This window comes from Conger conger, chromosome 12 (genome assembly GCF_963514075.1).
Source record: "Conger conger chromosome 12, fConCon1.1, whole genome shotgun sequence".
Classification (NCBI taxonomy): domain Eukaryota; kingdom Metazoa; phylum Chordata; class Actinopteri; order Anguilliformes; family Congridae; genus Conger; species Conger conger.
The window spans coordinates 40743005-40762852 of NC_083771.1; the positions used below are offsets into that span (position 1 = coordinate 40743005).

A 19848-nucleotide genomic window follows, 5' to 3' on the forward strand; every position below is an offset into this window, starting at 1 on the left:
TAATCTTACAAATTACAATGTAAAGTGAACAGGAAACATAAGGCTTTGTATGGCAAGACTGGCCACATCATTTTTCTAAATATGTTCCATTATCACCCTGCTGAAAAAAACAGCTCAAGCTAGGCTTTGAAACAGCTAGTAGCTGGCTGACCAGTTAGATCAGCTACATACTCAACATGGTTTGACCAGTATTTCAAGTAGCCGGTACTTCAAGCTGTTCATAGCCGGATTTTACACCAGGGCTATGCTACTAATCAACTGTGGTGTGCACCAATTGAGAATTATGTGGTGTTAATAGTCCACACAAATGTAAAGAAAAACCACAGGTGAAGACACAGCTATAGTTACCGCTTGTATAGGGCAGCCTGTAGCGTAGTGGTTAAGGTAAATGACTGGGACCCGCCCAGCTGTGAGATCTGCACAGCCATTGGGCCCTTGGGCAAGGCCCTTAGCGCTGCATTGCTCCAGGGGAGGATTGTCTCCTGCTTAGTCTAATCAACTAAGCAGGAGGCAATCCTCCCCTGGAGCAATGCAGGGTTAAGGGCCTTGCTCAAGGGCCCAACGGCTGTGCGGATCTTATTGTGGTTACACCGGGATTAGAACCACCGACCTTGTGTGTCCCAGTCATTTTTAACCACTACACTACAGGCCGCCCCTCACTCAGGATAAGAGCATCTGCCAAATGCCATTCATGTAATGTAATGTACAGAGGCACACCTTGGCTGTTTATACCTAAGGAGCACAAAATGCTAAGTGAAACTTCATGAACACAAAGTCAAATGACACTCATTTCTTCCCCCAATATTTTTTATTGGCACAGTTAACACAATGCAAAGTATTCAGTGCTCAGAAACACAAGCATACCAAATGTAACAAACAAAAAGTGCAAAAAATACCATTTGGCAGACTTTACAGAAAATCAAAAATCTTAGCAAAGCAAAAAAAAAAAAAAAAAGCAAAAAAAAAAAGGAATTTTAGGAACATTATAGTTAAAACCTTAAAAATAGACGTATTATTTCCATTTTTTAAATCTGTTTAAACGTTATTTATATATTTATATACGTTCTGATTCTGATGAGCCTCTTCTGTACATGTGAGCTGTGCCAGCATGGTTTCCTTTATAGAGTGGAGAGTGCTAGGGCTTGTCCAACGTCTTGTATTCCCATGTGTGAATGACCGCCATTTACACCTTCCAAATGCAACACGGTGACCTCTGTTTCCTCTCCGTTCCCCTGACAGCAGCACTCTTCCAGGTAATAGGCTTTTGCCAATGGAGCCGCACCTCTGAAACTTCCACCGAGTTCTCTCAAAATGCATTGCCGAATGTAAATCTATGCCACTGAAACTAGATGCAACAGCTTCGAGAACATTAACCCTGATTCTCAACCATTAGGTTTGTGCAATGCTGTGTAATCATCATCTGTAAATAATTGCCGATCCAGCTAATGCAGTAAATGGAGCGTCCTTTATTTGATGCTGATTGATGTATTGACACTATTTCAGTCAATTATTGGCAATGTTGCTCAAGTCATATTCTCAAAATACATTTAAACACATACCTCCGATATACATTCAGGTCATAATCAGGTATCACTTGATAAAACGATAGGAAACAAGCACTGCGTAGACCAGTGCTTGCTTTGAAGTTACTTCACAGCACCTGAATTCCAAAGTTTGGACTGATTTTTATAATTTTTTTCTTGGATGAATTGATGATAGGAGTAAGCGGTTTAGGTACAACTCAATCCAGCTTAAAACAGACGGCTTAAACCATGACCCAACAAGGAATCAATATAAAAATATTCAAATTATTATGTGCCATCAACAGAGGAAAACATGGATGTGTTTCCTGTGTGGACTGACAATAATGTACTGTCTGAATCCTCACAAAGAAACAGCTGTAGTCCTCTTCAAAACAAACAAAACAACATCATTTCAACCAGTTATTTTTACATACCACAGATCCACAGAATGCCATCTACTTGAATCATTATTACCAACAATAAAATAATAACCCAGTAATGCCTAATTTGACTGTTCCATGTTTATGGGAAACATTGGGAATTGGTGTGTATATGAACCAAAGTATATTTCAGCTAGACAGCAGTACAACACACCCTGCAAAAATGTTATGTGTGGGAAGATGAAGGATGATACAGTCTGACCATTACAGGAATAGCCCAGCGGAAATTTACTGAATCTCAAACACTAAATCCAGAAGATGATGAGGTAAAAAAAAACTGCTCATATTAAAGTGGCATTTAATATTTATACATACATATACCAAAGGGCATTTTCATATTTATATGTACTGTATTGAAGATATCAGAATAATAATCAAAAATAAAAATAAAAACCTTGGGATCCCAGATGTTTCTGTGTTGGGTGGAAGAGTAGAGATGCCAGGAGTGGAAAACTAAAATAATTCATGGTGTTAAAATGGGTGACCATGCGTAAATAGACGACATTTAGACAACAAACAACGGGTTTAAAACCAAAAGATTAAACCACAGGCACAAAACACAATGTAGCAAAACAGGTTAAGAACTGTACAGGCAATGGGGTTAACTTAAATGACAGGCAACAGGGTCGGACCCCTCTTCTAGGATTGGCAGAGGCAAGGAGACAGGGCAAGCATGCATGCTTAGAAACGCGATCCCAACTGAGGAGCAAGCTGCCAGGGCAACTGCCTGAGGGTGTGAGCTCTGGCTGGAGCCAGTGGCCAAGGCCCCAGCCTGGGGAGCGTGGGTGACCAGGGAGAGGACCGGATCTCAGCGAGCGTCACAAGAGAGAAAGTGCCCCCTGCCCCTGGTCTGCTGCTTCTCCACGGGCCATGCCAGAGACCGTGATAAATAAATATGTTTCGTTTTCTGGGGCCGTGCTATGTTTAGATTCAGTAAGAGTGATTGGCTTGCCTCCACAGCGGTCTGTGGTTAGTGCTCCTCATTGTGATGATGTGTTTTATGGTGACATCGCTGCCTGGTATTGTACCGGGCCTCAGTGCCTGTTCGGGGCTTTATGGCCACGCTGATAAACAGGGTTCAGTGGGACAGTTTCATCTCCTGCAGCATGCTCGGCTGGTCCAGGTCCTGTCTCTGACCACGAGAGGCTGTGCTTGGGGGTTCAAAGCAAGAGCCATCAGCCGCCACACACACGGACACGGAAGCCAAGTTAGTACACCAAAAAGCAAGCTTTGCGGAAACCATAGAAGCAAAATTATCAAATAATATGATGGGTGCCGAATTTGGTTTTCCTTTTTTTCTTTTGTTTGCGACTTTCAGCTAACATTGCAGAAGGAGCACTCAATGGATTTCTGTATAAAGTTGAAAATTGTAACGCCTCATAACTTGTCCCCTTTTTGTCAGCTGTTTCTGACTAATGACCTTTAAAGGAAGATGGGTTTCTCCAAGGCAGCTTGCCCTGCCATTCCTGTGCCAGCCCCACACTTTTAGGAATCTGCAATTAAAAAAATAAAATAGAACAAACAAAAAGAAATGACAAAAACACGTTAGAGAAGATGCATGGACAAAAAGGAAAATCAACCCAAAAAAGAGATGGGGGGAACACTCTTTCTTCCCTTGTCAGATAGAAGATTTGTTTCTATGTAAGGTCAAAAACTACAGTAGTTGCTAGACAACGGCAATTCAGATTGTGAAAATGCAATATGTCTTAAAAGTATTAGCTCCTTCTGGCTATAGTGACAGTTTTTATTTGAAAATATATTCCCATGCTTCAGTCTGGTCTGAATATTAATTTTAAATTTGACAAGCTAAATGGGAAGATTTTAGCTTGTGCTGATGCCAAAAACCATGCAAAAATCATTTGTTATGCAGTCAAAAGAAGGCGATCATGCTTTCGTCATTGGCAATGGCCACGTCTCATTTCTGCCCTGACTGCGTCAGATGGGAGATGAAATGCCTTGATTAATATGGCTCATTGTGGAATTTCAGAGACAACATTTTCCTTTCACTTCCACCTGAAATTAATGAAAAATGTTGAGCAAATTAGAAAGTAACTGATTTCATTTGTCAAAGTTAAGGCCGAATCAAGGACTGGACTGACAAGTGTGCACTGGTACAGTTAGAGGGAAGTTTAGGTTTTTAAATTAACCTGGATAACCATAGTTTGCTGAAATATAGCTACTATTGTATAAAGCTTTGGAAAAGCACTGAAAACAGTTATATTAAACCATGCTTGTCAAACTAACATTTTGATAAGATTTGAGAAAAATCTGCTCAAACCCATGCAAACAAGAGGCGGTTTTAAAGGAAGCGGGGCTTTTGGGCTCACATTGACACGGGCAAGATCAACTCCGTTAAGACCAAATTTTGCCATCTCTGTTTTGCCACACAAGTCATTCAGATGAGTCTAAAATCACCCCACCAACCATTCCCTGACCCCGCACCCAGCCCCCACGGACAACATGTCACATGCTGGTTTCCAACCGATTCCGGGACCCTCTCCCTCTCGTCACGCTTGCTCCCCTGGCCTTGGCGCTTTGTGTTTTCTCGTTATTCTACACTGATGAAGATGTCGAAGAGGAGGTGTGACTTCATAATGGAAATGTTGGAAAAGAACATCATTTGATTCATTACAGAACATGTGTTCACCCAAAGCATGCATAGACGCCTATAGCGATTATTACAGGAGAAAGAAGCATTACTTCTGGGTACTTAAGCCTTTTACAGTTTATAACAAAAAAAAACTAGCATATTAATATATCTTTTTTTTAATCAGGAACAAATAACATTGTATTTGCATAATTTAACACTGCACAATCTGGCATGCTTTCCTACATTATCTGGTTCAGGTCTTGTGCACTCTGTGAAGCACTCTCCATTTATTACAAATCTGAGAGGAAATTTGGAATTATGCCATCATTTTCACATATCCTGTCCTTGCTTCATGTACTAAAATCACATTTCAGTCAATCAGAGGGTCTGGGGTTGGCTGTCATTTAGATCATGAGAATGAAAAATATTCCAAGAACACATGGGATACATTTTCCCCTGAGCTACAGTGTTGTGTTTGTGTCCTCTCTGCAGTTACGATTCCGGCTACTGCAATGATAGCAGAAGTCAGAGCGGAAACTGCTGACATCTTTCCTCACAAGTAGGCCAATTCGTTCTCTCATCTAAAGGACTGTTGCACCAGAGAAATGATCTTCACTCACACTGAAGCTACCAAAAAACTGGAAGCCATTTAAAGAGGCATTTTAAGAAGAAACTGACACAACTTCTTCCTTTAGCTTATGAGTACTATTGAGTACTGTCTTGTGTAGAGGAAATTAATCAAATATCCAGGAATATCAAAACCAAGAAAGTCTTTACAAATATGTTTTTCAAAGGCATAAAATAAGTTAATGAATTGTGACCAAGGATTTTTCTCTTGCCTGGTTTGTTCCGTGATGTAATAAAAGTCTCCTGTTTGTGACTGCAAATTACAGTAGCACTGTGGCAGAAAAGCAGAGCGTAAGAAGCAGAACCTTACTTGCTTTACACAGCAGTAATCGGGCTGCAATTCACACTGTGATGAACGCAGAAAATATCAGCTGAAAAAAGAAAAGCCCCTTAAGTGAACTACTTATGCTCATCTCGTACAGTCCCGTACACAATACCCCCTGCTTTGTTCGAAACATGAATAAAACACAGCCAACCAGATGACCCAGCAAAGACAGAGTGCATTTGGTTCCTCATAGCTAAGGGGCAACAGAAGAAGGAACCATGCATGGAGAACGTCACAGATTCCACACCTGTGTCATCTGTGTAGTCTTACCCAGAATTCTTCCACAGTTACCAGCCCCTTGGAACTGACTGTATAGAATATATTATTTACATGCGTTTTTCGCTAGGAGGATCAGACGAGGAGAATGCAAAAAAGGACACAGTAGTGAGCACAGGTATGAAATCTTCACAGTCCAACATCACGTGTGCCTTGGCCTGACAAAATGGAAAAGCGGGGGGGTTGAATTGTCCTGCACTGCAGTAGCATATTTTAAAAAAAAGGGTCCTCTGCCCCACTCTACCAATAACCACACTGATGTTGGAGGAGAACCCCCCCCCACCCCCCCCATTCCCCCTCCCCACCCACACCCCCACGGTGCAAGGCCCCAGCCGATTCTACAGTTAGATGTATGTCATAGCACCTTTGGCGTTTGTGTCCAAAAAGACCTCCACGTAAGACGTGGGCACGTAGCCCTCCTCCTCCTCATTCCGGCGCACGCGCGTCCAGCCGTCGCCCTTGTCCTCCTCGATCACGTACAGCAGCTCGCCCTCCGCCACGGCGATCGTGCCCTCATTGTGGCCTGGGAGAGAGAGAGAGAGAAATACACGTCACAGGCCGGGAAAGGGCGAAATAAAGTTAGTGGAAAATATCTGAAGGGATTACGTTTTGATTTAACAATTACACTTTCATACAATTAATTGCATTGCATCTTCATTTGGGTCTCGTATAGGGATAGATATGCCCTTCCGATGACTTTTCAACGTAGGAAGCATTTACTGTGTATTTGTATGTATCTACAACACAATAAAGTGTGCAAAAAGTTAAGGGGTCTGAATTCCTGAAGGTTTTTGATTATATGGGCAGATATTACTTTATATTTGCAAAACGACATTGCTTGAGAAGGTGGTCAATGCTGAGTAGGGAGTAGTGGTCATTACCTTCAAAGGGATAGAGGGCTTTGCAAGTTCCAATAGTTGGCAGTGTCTCTTCATCATCAAATTCATCATCAAACTCTTGGGTGCTGGGAACCTTGATCTGAGTCTCGGAACTCTGCTCCTCTGTGTAACTGCCATCTGGGCTGCTCAAGGAGGAACAGATAGAGTAACTATAGCAACAGCACCTCTCTAACAGCTATTTTGAGAAAGCATTTGAATTCCTTGCCTCTGAAGGTAGAGGCTTGTCACCCATAGGTGCTCTACTGTACCTCTCACGGTCTTGGGCGCAGTTGTTGACAGTTGTTGTGTTGTTCTGGGTCTCATACAGTCCACTCTGTCTCCGGGGAGGGTCACTTTTCGCTGGCAACCGTCCTTCCACTTCTGCGAGCCACCCCTAGAGTGCACACACACACACACACACGCACGCACACACACAGCAGACAAATGTAACATAATTCAGACATCATCAGAGGTTTATGTTAGAGAATGAAACGTGTACAAACCACGTTCCTTGAGCTTGACCTAATCTTGGAGCACTGAGAGAAAGCCAGTACAAAGAGCCAGATCCCCAACTGGCAGCGATAGCTCTGACTCAACAAGTTGTTCAAATAAGGTAACAGAGTAGGCTGTTAGAAGACACTAATATTTTGTTCATATGACACAGCAGTACCTGCTCAAGGGTACAACAGAAGATTCTCAGGTTGTAATCAAAGGCTAAAATTTGCAGTGACTGCCTTCTACTTCCCAACTGGTATTTTAGGCCAATTACACATTATAAGTGCGCAGCAATTAAATGTACGTCACATACACTCAGTCAGCACTTTATTAGGTATTTCTTAGACTTTATTAGATGTATTGGTCTTCTGCTGTTGTAGCCTATCCACTTCAGTGGTTTGACGTGTCGTGTGCTCAGAGATGCTCTTATGCATACCACTGTTGTAATGTGTTGCTACACAAAAAAAACATTAAGAACCATTAAAGGCTTTTCTACCTGCATAACTGCTACTCACTGGATGGTTTTTTTCCACATCATTCTCAGCAAACTCTAGAGACTGTTGTGTGTGATAAATCAGGAGATCAGCAGTTTCTGAGATACTCAAACCGCCGTCTGGCACCAACAAAAGTCACTTACATCACATTTCTACCCATTCTGACATTTAGTCTGAACCTCTTGATGTCTGCATGCTTGGATGCATTTAGTTGCTGCCACATGATTGGCGGATCAAATATTTGCATTAACAAGCTGGTGTACAGGTCTGCCTAATAAAGTGGTCACTGAGTGTATACAGTATCATGAATAAGAAATACTCAATAAAAAATAAATTATTTACCATGCTGAATAATTCCTTTATATGATACACATAGAGAAAGGAATGACTTCATCATGACTGTTGGTAAATCTGCTGCACATCATTAGAACAGTGAGCTACTGCAAATGGTCTGATTACGACTTTCTGTAAAACCTGACTAACACAATATAATGTCCACAGTGAAGCCTTTAAACCATCCATCTAATAAATATTTAAAATACAAAAAATGGCCGGCTGTAATCACTCTCTACTTGTCTCTACAAAAAGGAAGAGATGTCATGTTTCAATGAAGAACTCCAGCTGTTCTTTTCCACCAGAGCCAGTGAGACAACATTTGCATTGCCCTCATGGTCTGTTGTCCTTGTATCCGTGCTGGATTGCCCAGCTGCCCTCTTGGTATAGCTGCTTCTACTGCACTGCATGAAGCTTCACATTACCTTGGGTTTCTGTTCTGCTTTGATGAATAAATTGACAGTAAATGACTGAAGGGGCTTCATCGTTTGTATTCATTTATATCCTTCCCATTCATTGGTAGATGAATTTGAATTTACACTGCCAGAAGAAGAGGGCCTTAAAATGGGACCTTAGACTAATCTAACCCACGCAACTTAAGAAGCCTCTCACCTCGAATTTCTGTGCCTCAATCTGCAGTTTCTCGATGGCCTGGCCGATCTCAGCTAGCCGAGGGTCCACACTGCTGGGATCTCCCATCTGTGGATTCTTCACGTAAACATCCTTCATCTTAGTCAAGGCATCCCTGAAACGCCAGAACGTTGCCATGCTTAGAACCTCTTACGTCGCTCCAAGATGTTTTCACATCACTGTTTGACATGATGTTACAGCGGAGCTGTAGATTCTAGTGGGACAATCTGAATCCTCAGCCCTGCAAGCACATCCATGGAGCCATCGCAGTTCCTGTGTGAAGTTGCCAGTGGGCGGCCATAACAAAACGTACTTTTGGTCCATCTCCTTCTGGATGTCCTTGTTGATGTCATCGATCTTGGCCTGCAGTTTCTTCCTCCTCTGCTCGGGGGGCAAGTGGCTGAAATCCTCAGGCCCAGAGCCCTACGGGAGCAGAGAGACCAATGAGAACCTGCTCACCTCCCAACACAGAACACAGCCTTTTCACCCATTCTCAGCTGCAGTATCCCCTGTTGTATTTCTGGTACTGTGAATGTAAAAATGCCTCTGGGAACCTCAGATATACCTTCACTGAAATGAACTGTAGTTTACTTATATGGCAAACCTCGTTTATTATGTTAATTCGTGTTGATTGGGCTTTGTGTTAAAAACATAACTAACGCATACCCAGTAATTGATCAGCACGTTAATTTCCCCAAATGGTTTGAGATCGAACTGCGCATAGGACCTTATTACAAGTGTAAAACACGGCCAAGCAGAGTTACAGCCCCACTGAGAGGACTGCTCATGACCGACAGGGAAATGAGTTTAAAATGGAGGGGATAGTGCAGCCTCCCAGCAGCTGAGCTCTGCAGGAACACTTGAGATTAACCTTTTCAGCTCCAAGCCCTGGGCCCCTGCACTGCACCACCCTTCCCAAGGGCAGACTGGCCTCTCAACAGCTTTGCAAATGTCACATTAAACGCTTTGCACTGGCCGATTCATCCTGATACAAACCTGGAGGCAACGGAAAGGGCACGCGAGAAGACCACTTCGGTTGTAAAGGCTTTAGATCTGACTTGACTATCATATAAATTATTTGTAATTTAATTTCTTTTGAAATCATTTTAATAATAATGTCCTCGAAAAAAACGTTAAAATAGAATAATAAATGACAGTAATTGAGGTCACAGTGTTAGTGTGCTGCAGTTCATGGTTCAAACAGTGGGTGGTGCCAGTTAGCAATACTTTTTCTCTCTACGTATGAACAAGCAGATGGCTTGTAAATTCTAGCCAAAGAAAAAGCATAGCATCACTGAAATTCTAGTGCACTTCAAATACGCATTTCATTCGATAATCTTTGAAAAAATATTTGTCAATGGGCCTATTTTGGTTTCAGTTTTAATTATCATTGACCTGTATTTGATATTAGTATTTTTCTCAGGCAGAAGATCGGATGACACAATCGGCATGCGATCCCAGGAACCCTTTTCTTCACATTAAGAACGGTGGGCTCAATCCAAAACCACTTCATGACTACGCGAGCGTGTGTTTGACCAGGTGACCTTTCAGCTTGGACTGAAGAGGTTAACTCAGCTGAAAAAGCAGAAGCGCAGTGCCTGGAGGGGGTCACAGCACTGGCTCAGCACTGCATGCCACTACCACGGTGACCGTACCCTGTCATTTAGCATCAGAGTGCAACACTTACCAGGCATGCAATACAATACCAGTTTTACTAAACAAGGCAGAGTTACATCTAAGACAAAATGCTTTGTTTTCTAGGAAAACACATAGAACACCATAATAATAATAATAATAATAATAATAAACTAACAGGAAAACATAAGTATGAGTTCATAAGATAGTCATACAAAGAACCATCCAAATCAGACACACCAAGATTGAGTACTTACCTGCAAAAATAATTAAATAATTAACAAAACAAAATATGATCATATAGAATTACATAATTTGATTCATAACCTTTTTTCCGCATTACCATTCTTTTGATACAATACAATACATTGAATTTAATTTCATTTTCACTTTTAATTTGCTTTGACTTAAAAATGTAAAGGCATTCAATGACTGAGTGAGAGATTTCATATATAAACAAATACAATCAAAGGCAATTGTGTTTAATAAGGAAAAGAAACACAGGGCTCTAAACATCTAAACAGGCTGAATGCTACAATCTGGCTACAGCACTAGTGACTAGTGTACATCTCTCATTAAATTAAAACTTGAATCCACTCCCTGCAACAAGTTGCATGTTTTTGGGAATCTAAAACGCTACTCATAATACACTCGGGGTATTATGGGGAGGGGTGGAAAGTTTTAATTTAATTCAGGTATTTAATCCTCCTTCATATTCATAGACCTTCTTGAGAATGGCTGATAAATCCATTTACAGAAACTTCATTGTCTGAAAGCTCAACTCAGTCAGAGGGGGGAAATGAACTAGGACCAGTGGGTGGTGAGTATTTTAGCAATGCACAGTACAGAGCTTCATTCTCATCATGCTGAAAGTGCTTGTTGCTGGGCTGGAGAGCACCAGTGCTGCACAGCAGGAATTAGCCTTAAGGGCCTCGTGGTGCTACATTCAAATCCCTGCCTGGACCATATTCCTCTGCTTCTGTGGCTACAGAAGGCTTTTAGCGTTTCTATATTTTCTTATTTGCCCTTTTCATGAGTAGACTGCTACTGGAGGATAAAAAAGCTAAGGTCTTTTGCATTTTGTTGACATAATAAGTGAACATGTTTGTCATCCAAGACAACATAAGTGTCTTGGATGACAAAAACATGTCGCAGTGAAAATATGTTTAAAATATATTTAATTTAATTGTATGTGCCTTATGCTAAGATAAATTAGAGGATTTAACATCAAAACAGTGTCAGTTGCTCTCCTTCTTCACACAACATTATGGTGCCGTGTTTACTGAATTCTGTGTTATGGGCACAGCACCATTCCTACAAAATGAGAACCCTGCAGTCAATGTGAAAGGGGTAAGAAAGCATCCATCCCCAGGTCTGTTTGACTGTATTCCCTGTTCCTGAGAGAATATATTGAGCAGCACTGCGGGGGCATTGGTCTGTTTCAGCATACGGTATTTGGTTAATTTCCCCCCCCTGGCAGGAAGACCTCACGGTCCTCCTGAAGAAAGAAACTGCTGAAAGGTCTTCTTTAGAGCCCTGCTTTGTGGTTATTTAGCAGTGAGTGCTACCTATTTAATAGCAACCTACATGGTTTAGTTCTAAGAAACAATACCAACACAAAGCAAAAGCATAACAATGAATAATTCTGATCACCTCAATGAGATTCCGGACCTGAGCATTGAGAGTGATCTGACAGGACAGACAAACAGGCAGACAGTCACGTGGACAAGACACAAAACAAAACCACAAAAAAAGGAGACAACAACAAGTATGGGCAATTAATCCTTTTTCACCACAACAACAACAAATCACTGAAATAACAAAAAAAAAAAGAAGACAAAAAAACCAAACACAGAGATTAACTGTCAGTTAACAACGTGAGGAGCATGCTACGGTCATGCTTACCAGCTTGAGAGAAAGCTTCACGGCAGAAGGGAGAGTAATGAAAAACAAAAGAACAGATAAAACAAAGTGAAGTCGGCATCAGCGGCACAACTCTGGACATTTTCTGCCACATGTTGACACTTTGAGCTGTTAGGATGTCTCAGGCAAGAGGAGCCTGCAGGCACGCACCTGCGCTGAACTTCCGTCGCATGATACCCACAACTGGGATCTAGACCGTAATCACGGCTGTTCCCATGTTCTCGAATACTGCAGCGAGGATAAAACGGGACAAATTATACGTTCGCTGAAGCAAAGCTACAACCCGCAGAGGCCACGGCAACGACATGACATATGGCTGGAAGAATTAAGGCCAAATCCCCACTTGGCCTAATCTGTCCCTTTGGGCTTGCCATACCACAGCCAGCGCTGATGGCAGTAACAGTCTGTGGTTAAATGAGTCAATGTTACTCATCTATTACACCAGATGTCCCTTATTATATCCTAATACATCATTAGCGGTGTACTGGGGCAATACATCTGCAATATTTCAGCAAGGCAGTACAGCCCACTGTGAATCTGGTCAAGCCTTTCTGTCGTTATCATCCAGTGAAGTTCAGCGACAGGTTTCAGAGATGGACCACCCCCCCCCCCCCCCCGAGATGACAGACACCAGCAGACTAGTCTATGCCTCTAGTCCCCCAGCAGTGAAGGAGATGGAGGAGAGTGAACAGGAGAGACGCCGTCACACGACACACAAACACACACGTGTACACACACAGAGCAGGTGAGTGTGAGAAGGTGTCCCGCAGGTAGAGACAGGTGACCCGCAGGGAGAGAAGATTCAGGAAGGAGAAGTGATGTTGGGTGGAGGGCCCTGGGGGTGTCAAACCTTACCCCCGCTCTCTCCCCTAAATTCAGCCAGGAGTAAAACTGGGCCACCCACTGCACCGGGCACCCTGAAACAGCCTTCACACCGAGGCGCTATCACACAACACACACTCCCTGCACAAAACACAGCTGTCTCCTCGGAGATTAAACCACGTACACATATCTGCACTGTCCCTTTACAAAACAAACAAAACAATCTGGAACGTATTACATTTCACAAATGGGTAGTGTAAAGAGAACTGATGACTTCCAAGTGTAATAATAAAGGAACAATAAGAAAACAGATCAGCAAAACTGTCAAATGACAAATAAATATGCAAAATGGTCAACAAAATCTGAGGAAAATCTTGGAGGCTTTACTGACGTGTGTTTAAGGAAGCTGCTACATTCAAATCCCTATGAACCGGATTAAGTATAAAATGATGTGCAAATAATTTTAGAACTAAGATAATAATAATCAGTCATGTATACATGTAGTAAAGTCATGTTCGTGTAAGTGCTTAAAAAATAAGCTCAGTTGTCTGTGTTGATAATATGGTTGTTAATAAATTAGAGCAGTTTCAATTTCAACCACACAGCTTGCCCCAGTGCTATTTAATTTGCTTTATTGCGGTGTTAGTATCTTTATCGTCACGCTGACCTCTCTGTGCTTGCTAAGCCTATCACTGTTTCTTTCCAACTGATCATTTGCAGTTACAGACTCACTACAGCCAGTACAATGCAAGGCCAGCAGATGTTTTGCAGGACCATAATTATTACTTGAGGGCAGAGTCCCTCGGAGCCCGGGGGAGACTGGAATATGTGCACTGGCCCCGGAGTGATGGATGTCAGCATAAATCAGGAGGGGTAAATTCTGGGTTCCCCTGCATTCCAAAGTGTTACGAGCACCAGAACAAGCACAGGAGAGACTTAAGCCCCACGAGGAGGGAGTGGCCGGGGGAGAGTAGGATAAGAACTTTTGTTTCCTGTTATGTTACGGCGTGTTTTTGTTCCTGGTCTGCCTCCGTGCTTGTGACACTTTGTGAATTAACCCCTTGCTGCGATGCTGGGATGCGAGCAGCAGAGGGGAGACACAGACCCACAAGCTGCAGTCACATACGGGAGAGCGATGATGTCGCCGCTTGCGATCATGTGATCCAAGTGGCCATGTGATGTGACTCTATCTTATTAAGGGCAGCTGCAAGCCACAGACACTAGCCCCATTTAAGAGACGCCGAAAAGATTCATGAACGGATAGAAAGAATCTAATAACTGATAGGGAGTGGGTACAGTAACTCCTTATTGTTCATCGGAACCCTGAACAACCACGTTATGTTTTAGATTTTCAGCTGGGGAACAATTTGCACTGAAGGGACAAAAGTTACAATTAAGTCACTGACGCTAGATAATGGTAATAGTACCTATTGATCACGAACAAAGCCTAACAAAGTCAGGTAATAGTGCAGGGGGAGCTGAAATAAGGGCGCACAGAGCAGCAAGTGCATGTTCTGTGGCACACCTCTTCTCTTTTCAAGAGCGCATGACTGCAGTCTCCAGACTGCATGACTGCTTCCTGTGCAGAATGAGCAAGCAGAAGCCGCAATACCTCAGGTCCCGTCGTTAAATGCGGTTAGTGTCTGTGCAGCGTTCGCTTTGGCCCCCCCACCCCCCCCCCCCCCGCTCGGCCCACACGCACACACACATACACGCACACACACACACACGCACCCACACACACACGCGCGCGCACACACACACGCGCACACTTACAACGTACTGCTTGGCCTCAAATGCGTACGTGGGCTTTCCCAGCGTCCTCTTCATGAGCTCTTTTTCGTAATAGTAAGAGTGACCGGTCAGCTGCCGTGGCGATGGCGAGAGAGAACACACCTTCGTTAATGAAAACAAGCCTCCCGCCGCACCTCTTCCCGAGGAGACGCGCCCGGGCGTACGCAAACGTGCGCACACACACACACACACACTCTGATATGGGTCCTGGCTCTCTTTAGTGTCTGGCAGGGGATCAGAGGCAGCGAGTGCGCTGGAGCCCGGTGGGGTGTGGAATAACAGAGACCCCTGCAGCGAGCCGGGCTGACACACACAGCCCCGCTGACACACATCACAGAGCCTCTACTCCGCAGAGTACAGCAGCGCACACTGCGCCTCACCGTGTCTGTCCTGTCCTGACTGCGTTTGTTCAGTGGAAAACTAAACCCAAAGGGCCGTGTCTATCCTGTCCTGTCCTGACTGTGTTTGTTCAGTGGAAAACTAAACCCAAAGGACTGTGTCTATCCTGTCCTGTCCTGACTGTGTTTGTTCAGCAGAAAACTAAACCCAAAGGGCCGTGTCCTGTCCTGTCCTGACTGTGTTTGTTCAGTGGAAAACTAAACCCAAAGGATCGTGTCTGTCCTGTCCTGACTGTGTTTGTTCAGTGGAAAACTAAACCCAAATAAAAACAGTTATAGACTTAAATATTCGATATACTGCATGACCATGGTTATACTTGAGGACTAGTAGGCCCCTGCACATTGCTCCCATGTAGGAACTTTGTGTGTCTCTCTACAGAAGCCCTGGCTGCACATGAGAAACACAGAGCTGGGTCAAAGGTAAAAAGCCACTGAAGATCCAGTACCCTTATCCAGACATCGACATTTTTGTATTCACGTCTGTGGAGGGTATTTGTACTACACTTTTGCTGTTGGACTGGCCAGCTGTAGAAAAGAGGTGTTTTTGTTTAGATTACACAATTCCTGAAGGAAGAGTTCTACAAAAGATCAGTCACAGAGAAGATCAGTGCTACGTAGACTTGGTTTCAAAGTCTTTTTCACCTCAGAACTATTATATTCTGATTACACTGGTCTGTGTACAGCTAAATGCACACTGCAGTACAACACCTGCAAAAGTAAAATAAACTCATAAAAAATCAAAAGTGATTCTAATAACAAAATATTAATGTGAATGATGATAATGAATGACTTGATGAATGACTAGAAGATAATTACTGGGAAGAAATAAAACCTTGGTAGTATTCAATTCAATGCACTTCCAAAAAGGCTAAAACACAAATTCACAGCCTCCTACTTCATCATCTACCCCACTTCTGCATGATAAAACAACGATACCACAGGAAACATTATCTGTTGTAGGCTATGTTTAATCATTTGAACTGAGGCAGTTGATCATTCTGTGTTAAAAGGGGAACTAAGCAGCAAGTTGTCATTCAGAAATCATCAAGCATTCAAGATTTTTTTTCCCCGCCACGTCCTTGTATTGCTGTCTGACTCTCATTGCCTGGCGAAAACAAGAAACTTTATTATAGCAGTAGGAAGGATGCATGAGCCACCTTCCTGTGTTCGAGGTGAGATGGTGTGGCCGTGTTGAGCCGTATCTGAATAGCCACACAGGGGAGAGGAACACGTTTGGTGCAAACACCACTCACGATCAGCTTCTTTTTTTGTTTATTGCAGTTCAAAAGATATTTCTTTACTCTTCAGACTTATGAAGGATAAGTTCGGAAGCTTAGCTATTTTCAAGATGTTCTATTCTGAAGCTCGGCTGTCTAGCAGATCTAGACTTGAGTAATCATAGCCAGTCTCTATACTACTTGCCTATTGTAAATGACTGTCTAGCCCTGCAGGCTGAACTAGATTTCTCAAAACCCTCCTCCTACGAACACAATTCAAAGCATTGTAAATTATAGAGGGAAAAACGCCATTTCTTTGAAACTGGAGAGGCATTTATTTATTGTATATTGAGTAGGCATTTATTTACTGATGTTTATTGAATGCATAACTTTCATAAAGGTATTCATTCTTTCCTTATTGTATGTGGTTGGAACTAATAACTAATCCTGCTGGGGGTTTGGGATAACGATACTGCCACAAATGTTGCATTTAATGACTTGTCAACTAGAAACTACTTTTGGTGGACATTGTATTTCTTCAGTCTTGAATGGCATCAGCCATTTCTGTGTAGTACAACACAGATTTGGGAGTTTGTGGTAGAAGTCCCTTTAACACCCTTATTTATGATTGCTAATGCTCAATTGAAGTGCCGAGGAGAAATAAAACTAAATAACAGAGAAGTAACAATAGACACTTCACCACAGCCTGACTGACAAACCTCCAGCAGAGATCTTGAATCTATCCGGTGATATTGTCAAAAACGGAGGATCTGTAGATTGTCCAGTATTTGACATTCCTATACTAATTTGAAGTATTCCAAATCAACCATGTTAACAGTCTAAGAGACTGATACACTGAGGTCTGTAAGTAATTGGACAGTTGGATTCTCAGCTGTTTCTGATTATTGAGGTGTATTCAATCACTTCCTTAGTTCAGCTTTCAGCATCTAGTCTTGATTCTAGGCTTTTGTTTGCCTTTGGAGCCGTTGCCGTTCATCAACATGAGGACCAGAGTTGTATCAATGGAAGTCAAGGGAGTCATCATGAGGCTTAGAGACAGAGACATTGGCTAAACAGTAAGCGTACTAACACAAACTGCGTGGAATATCATGAAGAAGAAAAAGAGCTTGCTGTGGGATGAAGCACCGCCCAATCGGGTTGGAGGCATTTGGACTTGAGCAGATAAGATGCTTCTGCACACATCAGAATGTATTCTGCTGAGGAAACATGGTGTATGTTTGGGACCATAGCCTTGCTGTGGGTTGAAGCACTGTCCAATATAATGAGTTTGGAGGCACTTGGACTTGAGCAGATAAGATGCTTCTGCACACATCAGAATGTATTCTGCTGAGGAAACATGGTGTATGTTTGGGACCATAGCCTTGCTGTGGGTTGAAGCACTGTCCAATATAATGAGTTTGGAGGCACTTGGACTTGAGCAGATAAGATGCTTCTGCACACATCAGAATGTATTCTGCTGAGGAAACATGGTGTATGTTTGGGACCATAGCCTTGCTGTGGGTTGAAGCACTGTCCAATATAATGAGTTTGGAGGCACTTGGACTTGAGCAGATAAGATGCTTCTGCACACATCAGAATGTATTCTGCTGAGGAAACATGGTGTATGTTTGGGACCATAGCCTTGCTGTGGGTTGAAGCACTGTCCAATATAATGAGTTTGGAGGCACTTGGACTTGAGCAGATAAGATGCTTCTGCACACACCAGAATGTATTCTACTGCTGCTGTCAGTACAGTTACATTACTAATCAAGGCAAGTCAGCCAGCTCCTGTGGCGGCAGCCATACTTTGCATGCTCTAACGACAGCACCACAACCACCATGTTTCACAGATAAGCCTCCTGTGTTTCTGATCTGTCAGACAGGTGTTTCTTTCTTCATTGTGCTGAGAATGTCATCAACTCTAGAGGTTTCTTCTTCTTCTTCTTCTTCTTCTTCTTAATGATGTTCCATTAAGTTTATTTTGGTAAGCCTATTGTTTGGCCTATGTCTGTTTTTTCTTATTTCTCAGCCTCATAATAGCTTATTTGACTGTCCTTGGTCCAACTCTGGTCCTCATGTTGACAAACAGACTCCAAAGGCAATCAAAAGCCTAAAATCAAGACTATATATTTAAAGCTTTCTTATACCTGCAATAAGGAAGTAATTGAATACACTTCTCGGAATAGAGACAGCTGAGAAGCCAACTGTCCAATTACTTTTGGTCCACTAGAATGGGGGGCCTATGTATGACACTGATCACCCGATATGGATGTAAATTCCCTCAAATTAAAGTCTGCACTTTAACTGCATATTCATTGTTTAATTTCAAATCCAATGTGCTGAAGTACAGAGCCAAAAGAACAGACATTGTACCACTGTCCAATTACTAACGGACCTCACTGTATATCCAAGAATTCACACAAATCCGAACCATCAACGCCATACAGCATACCAGTCGTATCACACAATTTCTACAGCATACACTCAAGAGACAGAAAGTGCCTTCGAGAATATTTCCAGACAGAACGGTTTGTCTGCAGTAAGATAATGAAAATAAAAGGGAGAATTGCTACTGGAGACAGGCATGTACTACTCTGGGATAGAGATTAGGTGAAACTATGAGGCATGCGAGAGCCAGCGAGACACAGAGAGAGTGAGAAGCAGTAGAGGGGCTGTATGGAGGGAACAATGGTGCCGCCAAAATGACTGCAGTACCAGCAGCACTGTATTTCTGGAACTGAAATTTAGAATCGCCTTTTTTTTGTTTGTTTTATTGTTTTTCAGTGAAGCATATATGACATGTATTAAGTGATGTTTTACTGTCCACAAACTGTTTGGACAATTTGTATTCATATTATGTTAGCATTGGTTTGGTTTCACCGCAGGTTACTAATGAATCTGATATATGATGTGAATTTCTCTCCGAGGGTGTTCCCGGGACAGATATATGATATCACTCGCAAAATGTAAACAGATGATTGGACACCCCAGAACTAAATCACGTGGGAAATTATGCCGGTTTGATTTCCGCCCCGGCAGCTTCAGTTCCCCTTAGTCTTCACCTGTTTCAGGCGTGACCATGGCAACCCTCCATTACAGCGAGCAACAGCGCCACAGACACGGACGTCCACAAGACAACTTACCCCGCGCTTCAGACTCCGGAAGCAGTGCATTTTGGGTTTGGAGGCCATGAACTCGTTGAGGCGGTGTGAGAGGGGCTCCTTGTGCTGCTTGGGAGACTGGGGGCCGTTGGGAACAGCAGAGGGTGAGGGCGAGGTGGAGGCAGGAGGGGGAGGGGGGGGCTGGTGGGGGGACGTTAACAGGGACATAAGCTACCAGTAAGAGAGATGGAGTAGTGGCAGAAAAAGGAGGAGCAGAACGAAACAGAGGATAAAAGGAAACACAAAAAACGAGAAAAATAAGGCTCAAAAAAACGAAACAAGGGGAC

At 42.9% G+C, this 19848-nt stretch overlaps 1 protein-coding gene across 9 annotated transcripts in view; it reads right to left on the reverse strand.

Annotated features, from left to right (window-relative positions):
* Positions 1–789: 789 nt before the first annotated feature.
* Positions 790–19848, reverse strand: part of LOC133141697 (formin-binding protein 1) — a 75587-nt gene continuing 56528 nt past the window's right edge. For 3 of the 9 annotated variants that reach the window (XM_061262325.1, XM_061262321.1, XM_061262323.1), the window contains exons 10-16: positions 19544–19732; positions 12152–12166; positions 8925–9034; positions 8594–8726; positions 6929–7053; positions 6663–6805; positions 6126–6304 (exon numbers count right to left, since the gene is read on the reverse strand). In XM_061262325.1, the coding sequence (XP_061118309.1) occupies positions 6126–6304; positions 6663–6805; positions 6929–7053; positions 8594–8726; positions 8925–9034; positions 12152–12166; positions 19544–19732 (894 nt within the window). Of the gene's footprint in view, positions 3457–6125; positions 6305–6662; positions 6806–6928; positions 7054–8593; positions 8727–8924; positions 9035–12151; positions 12167–19543; positions 19733–19848 lie in introns of those variants that run through there. The other 6 variants (XM_061262324.1, XM_061262328.1, XM_061262326.1 and 3 more) reach the window with 6 other exon arrangements.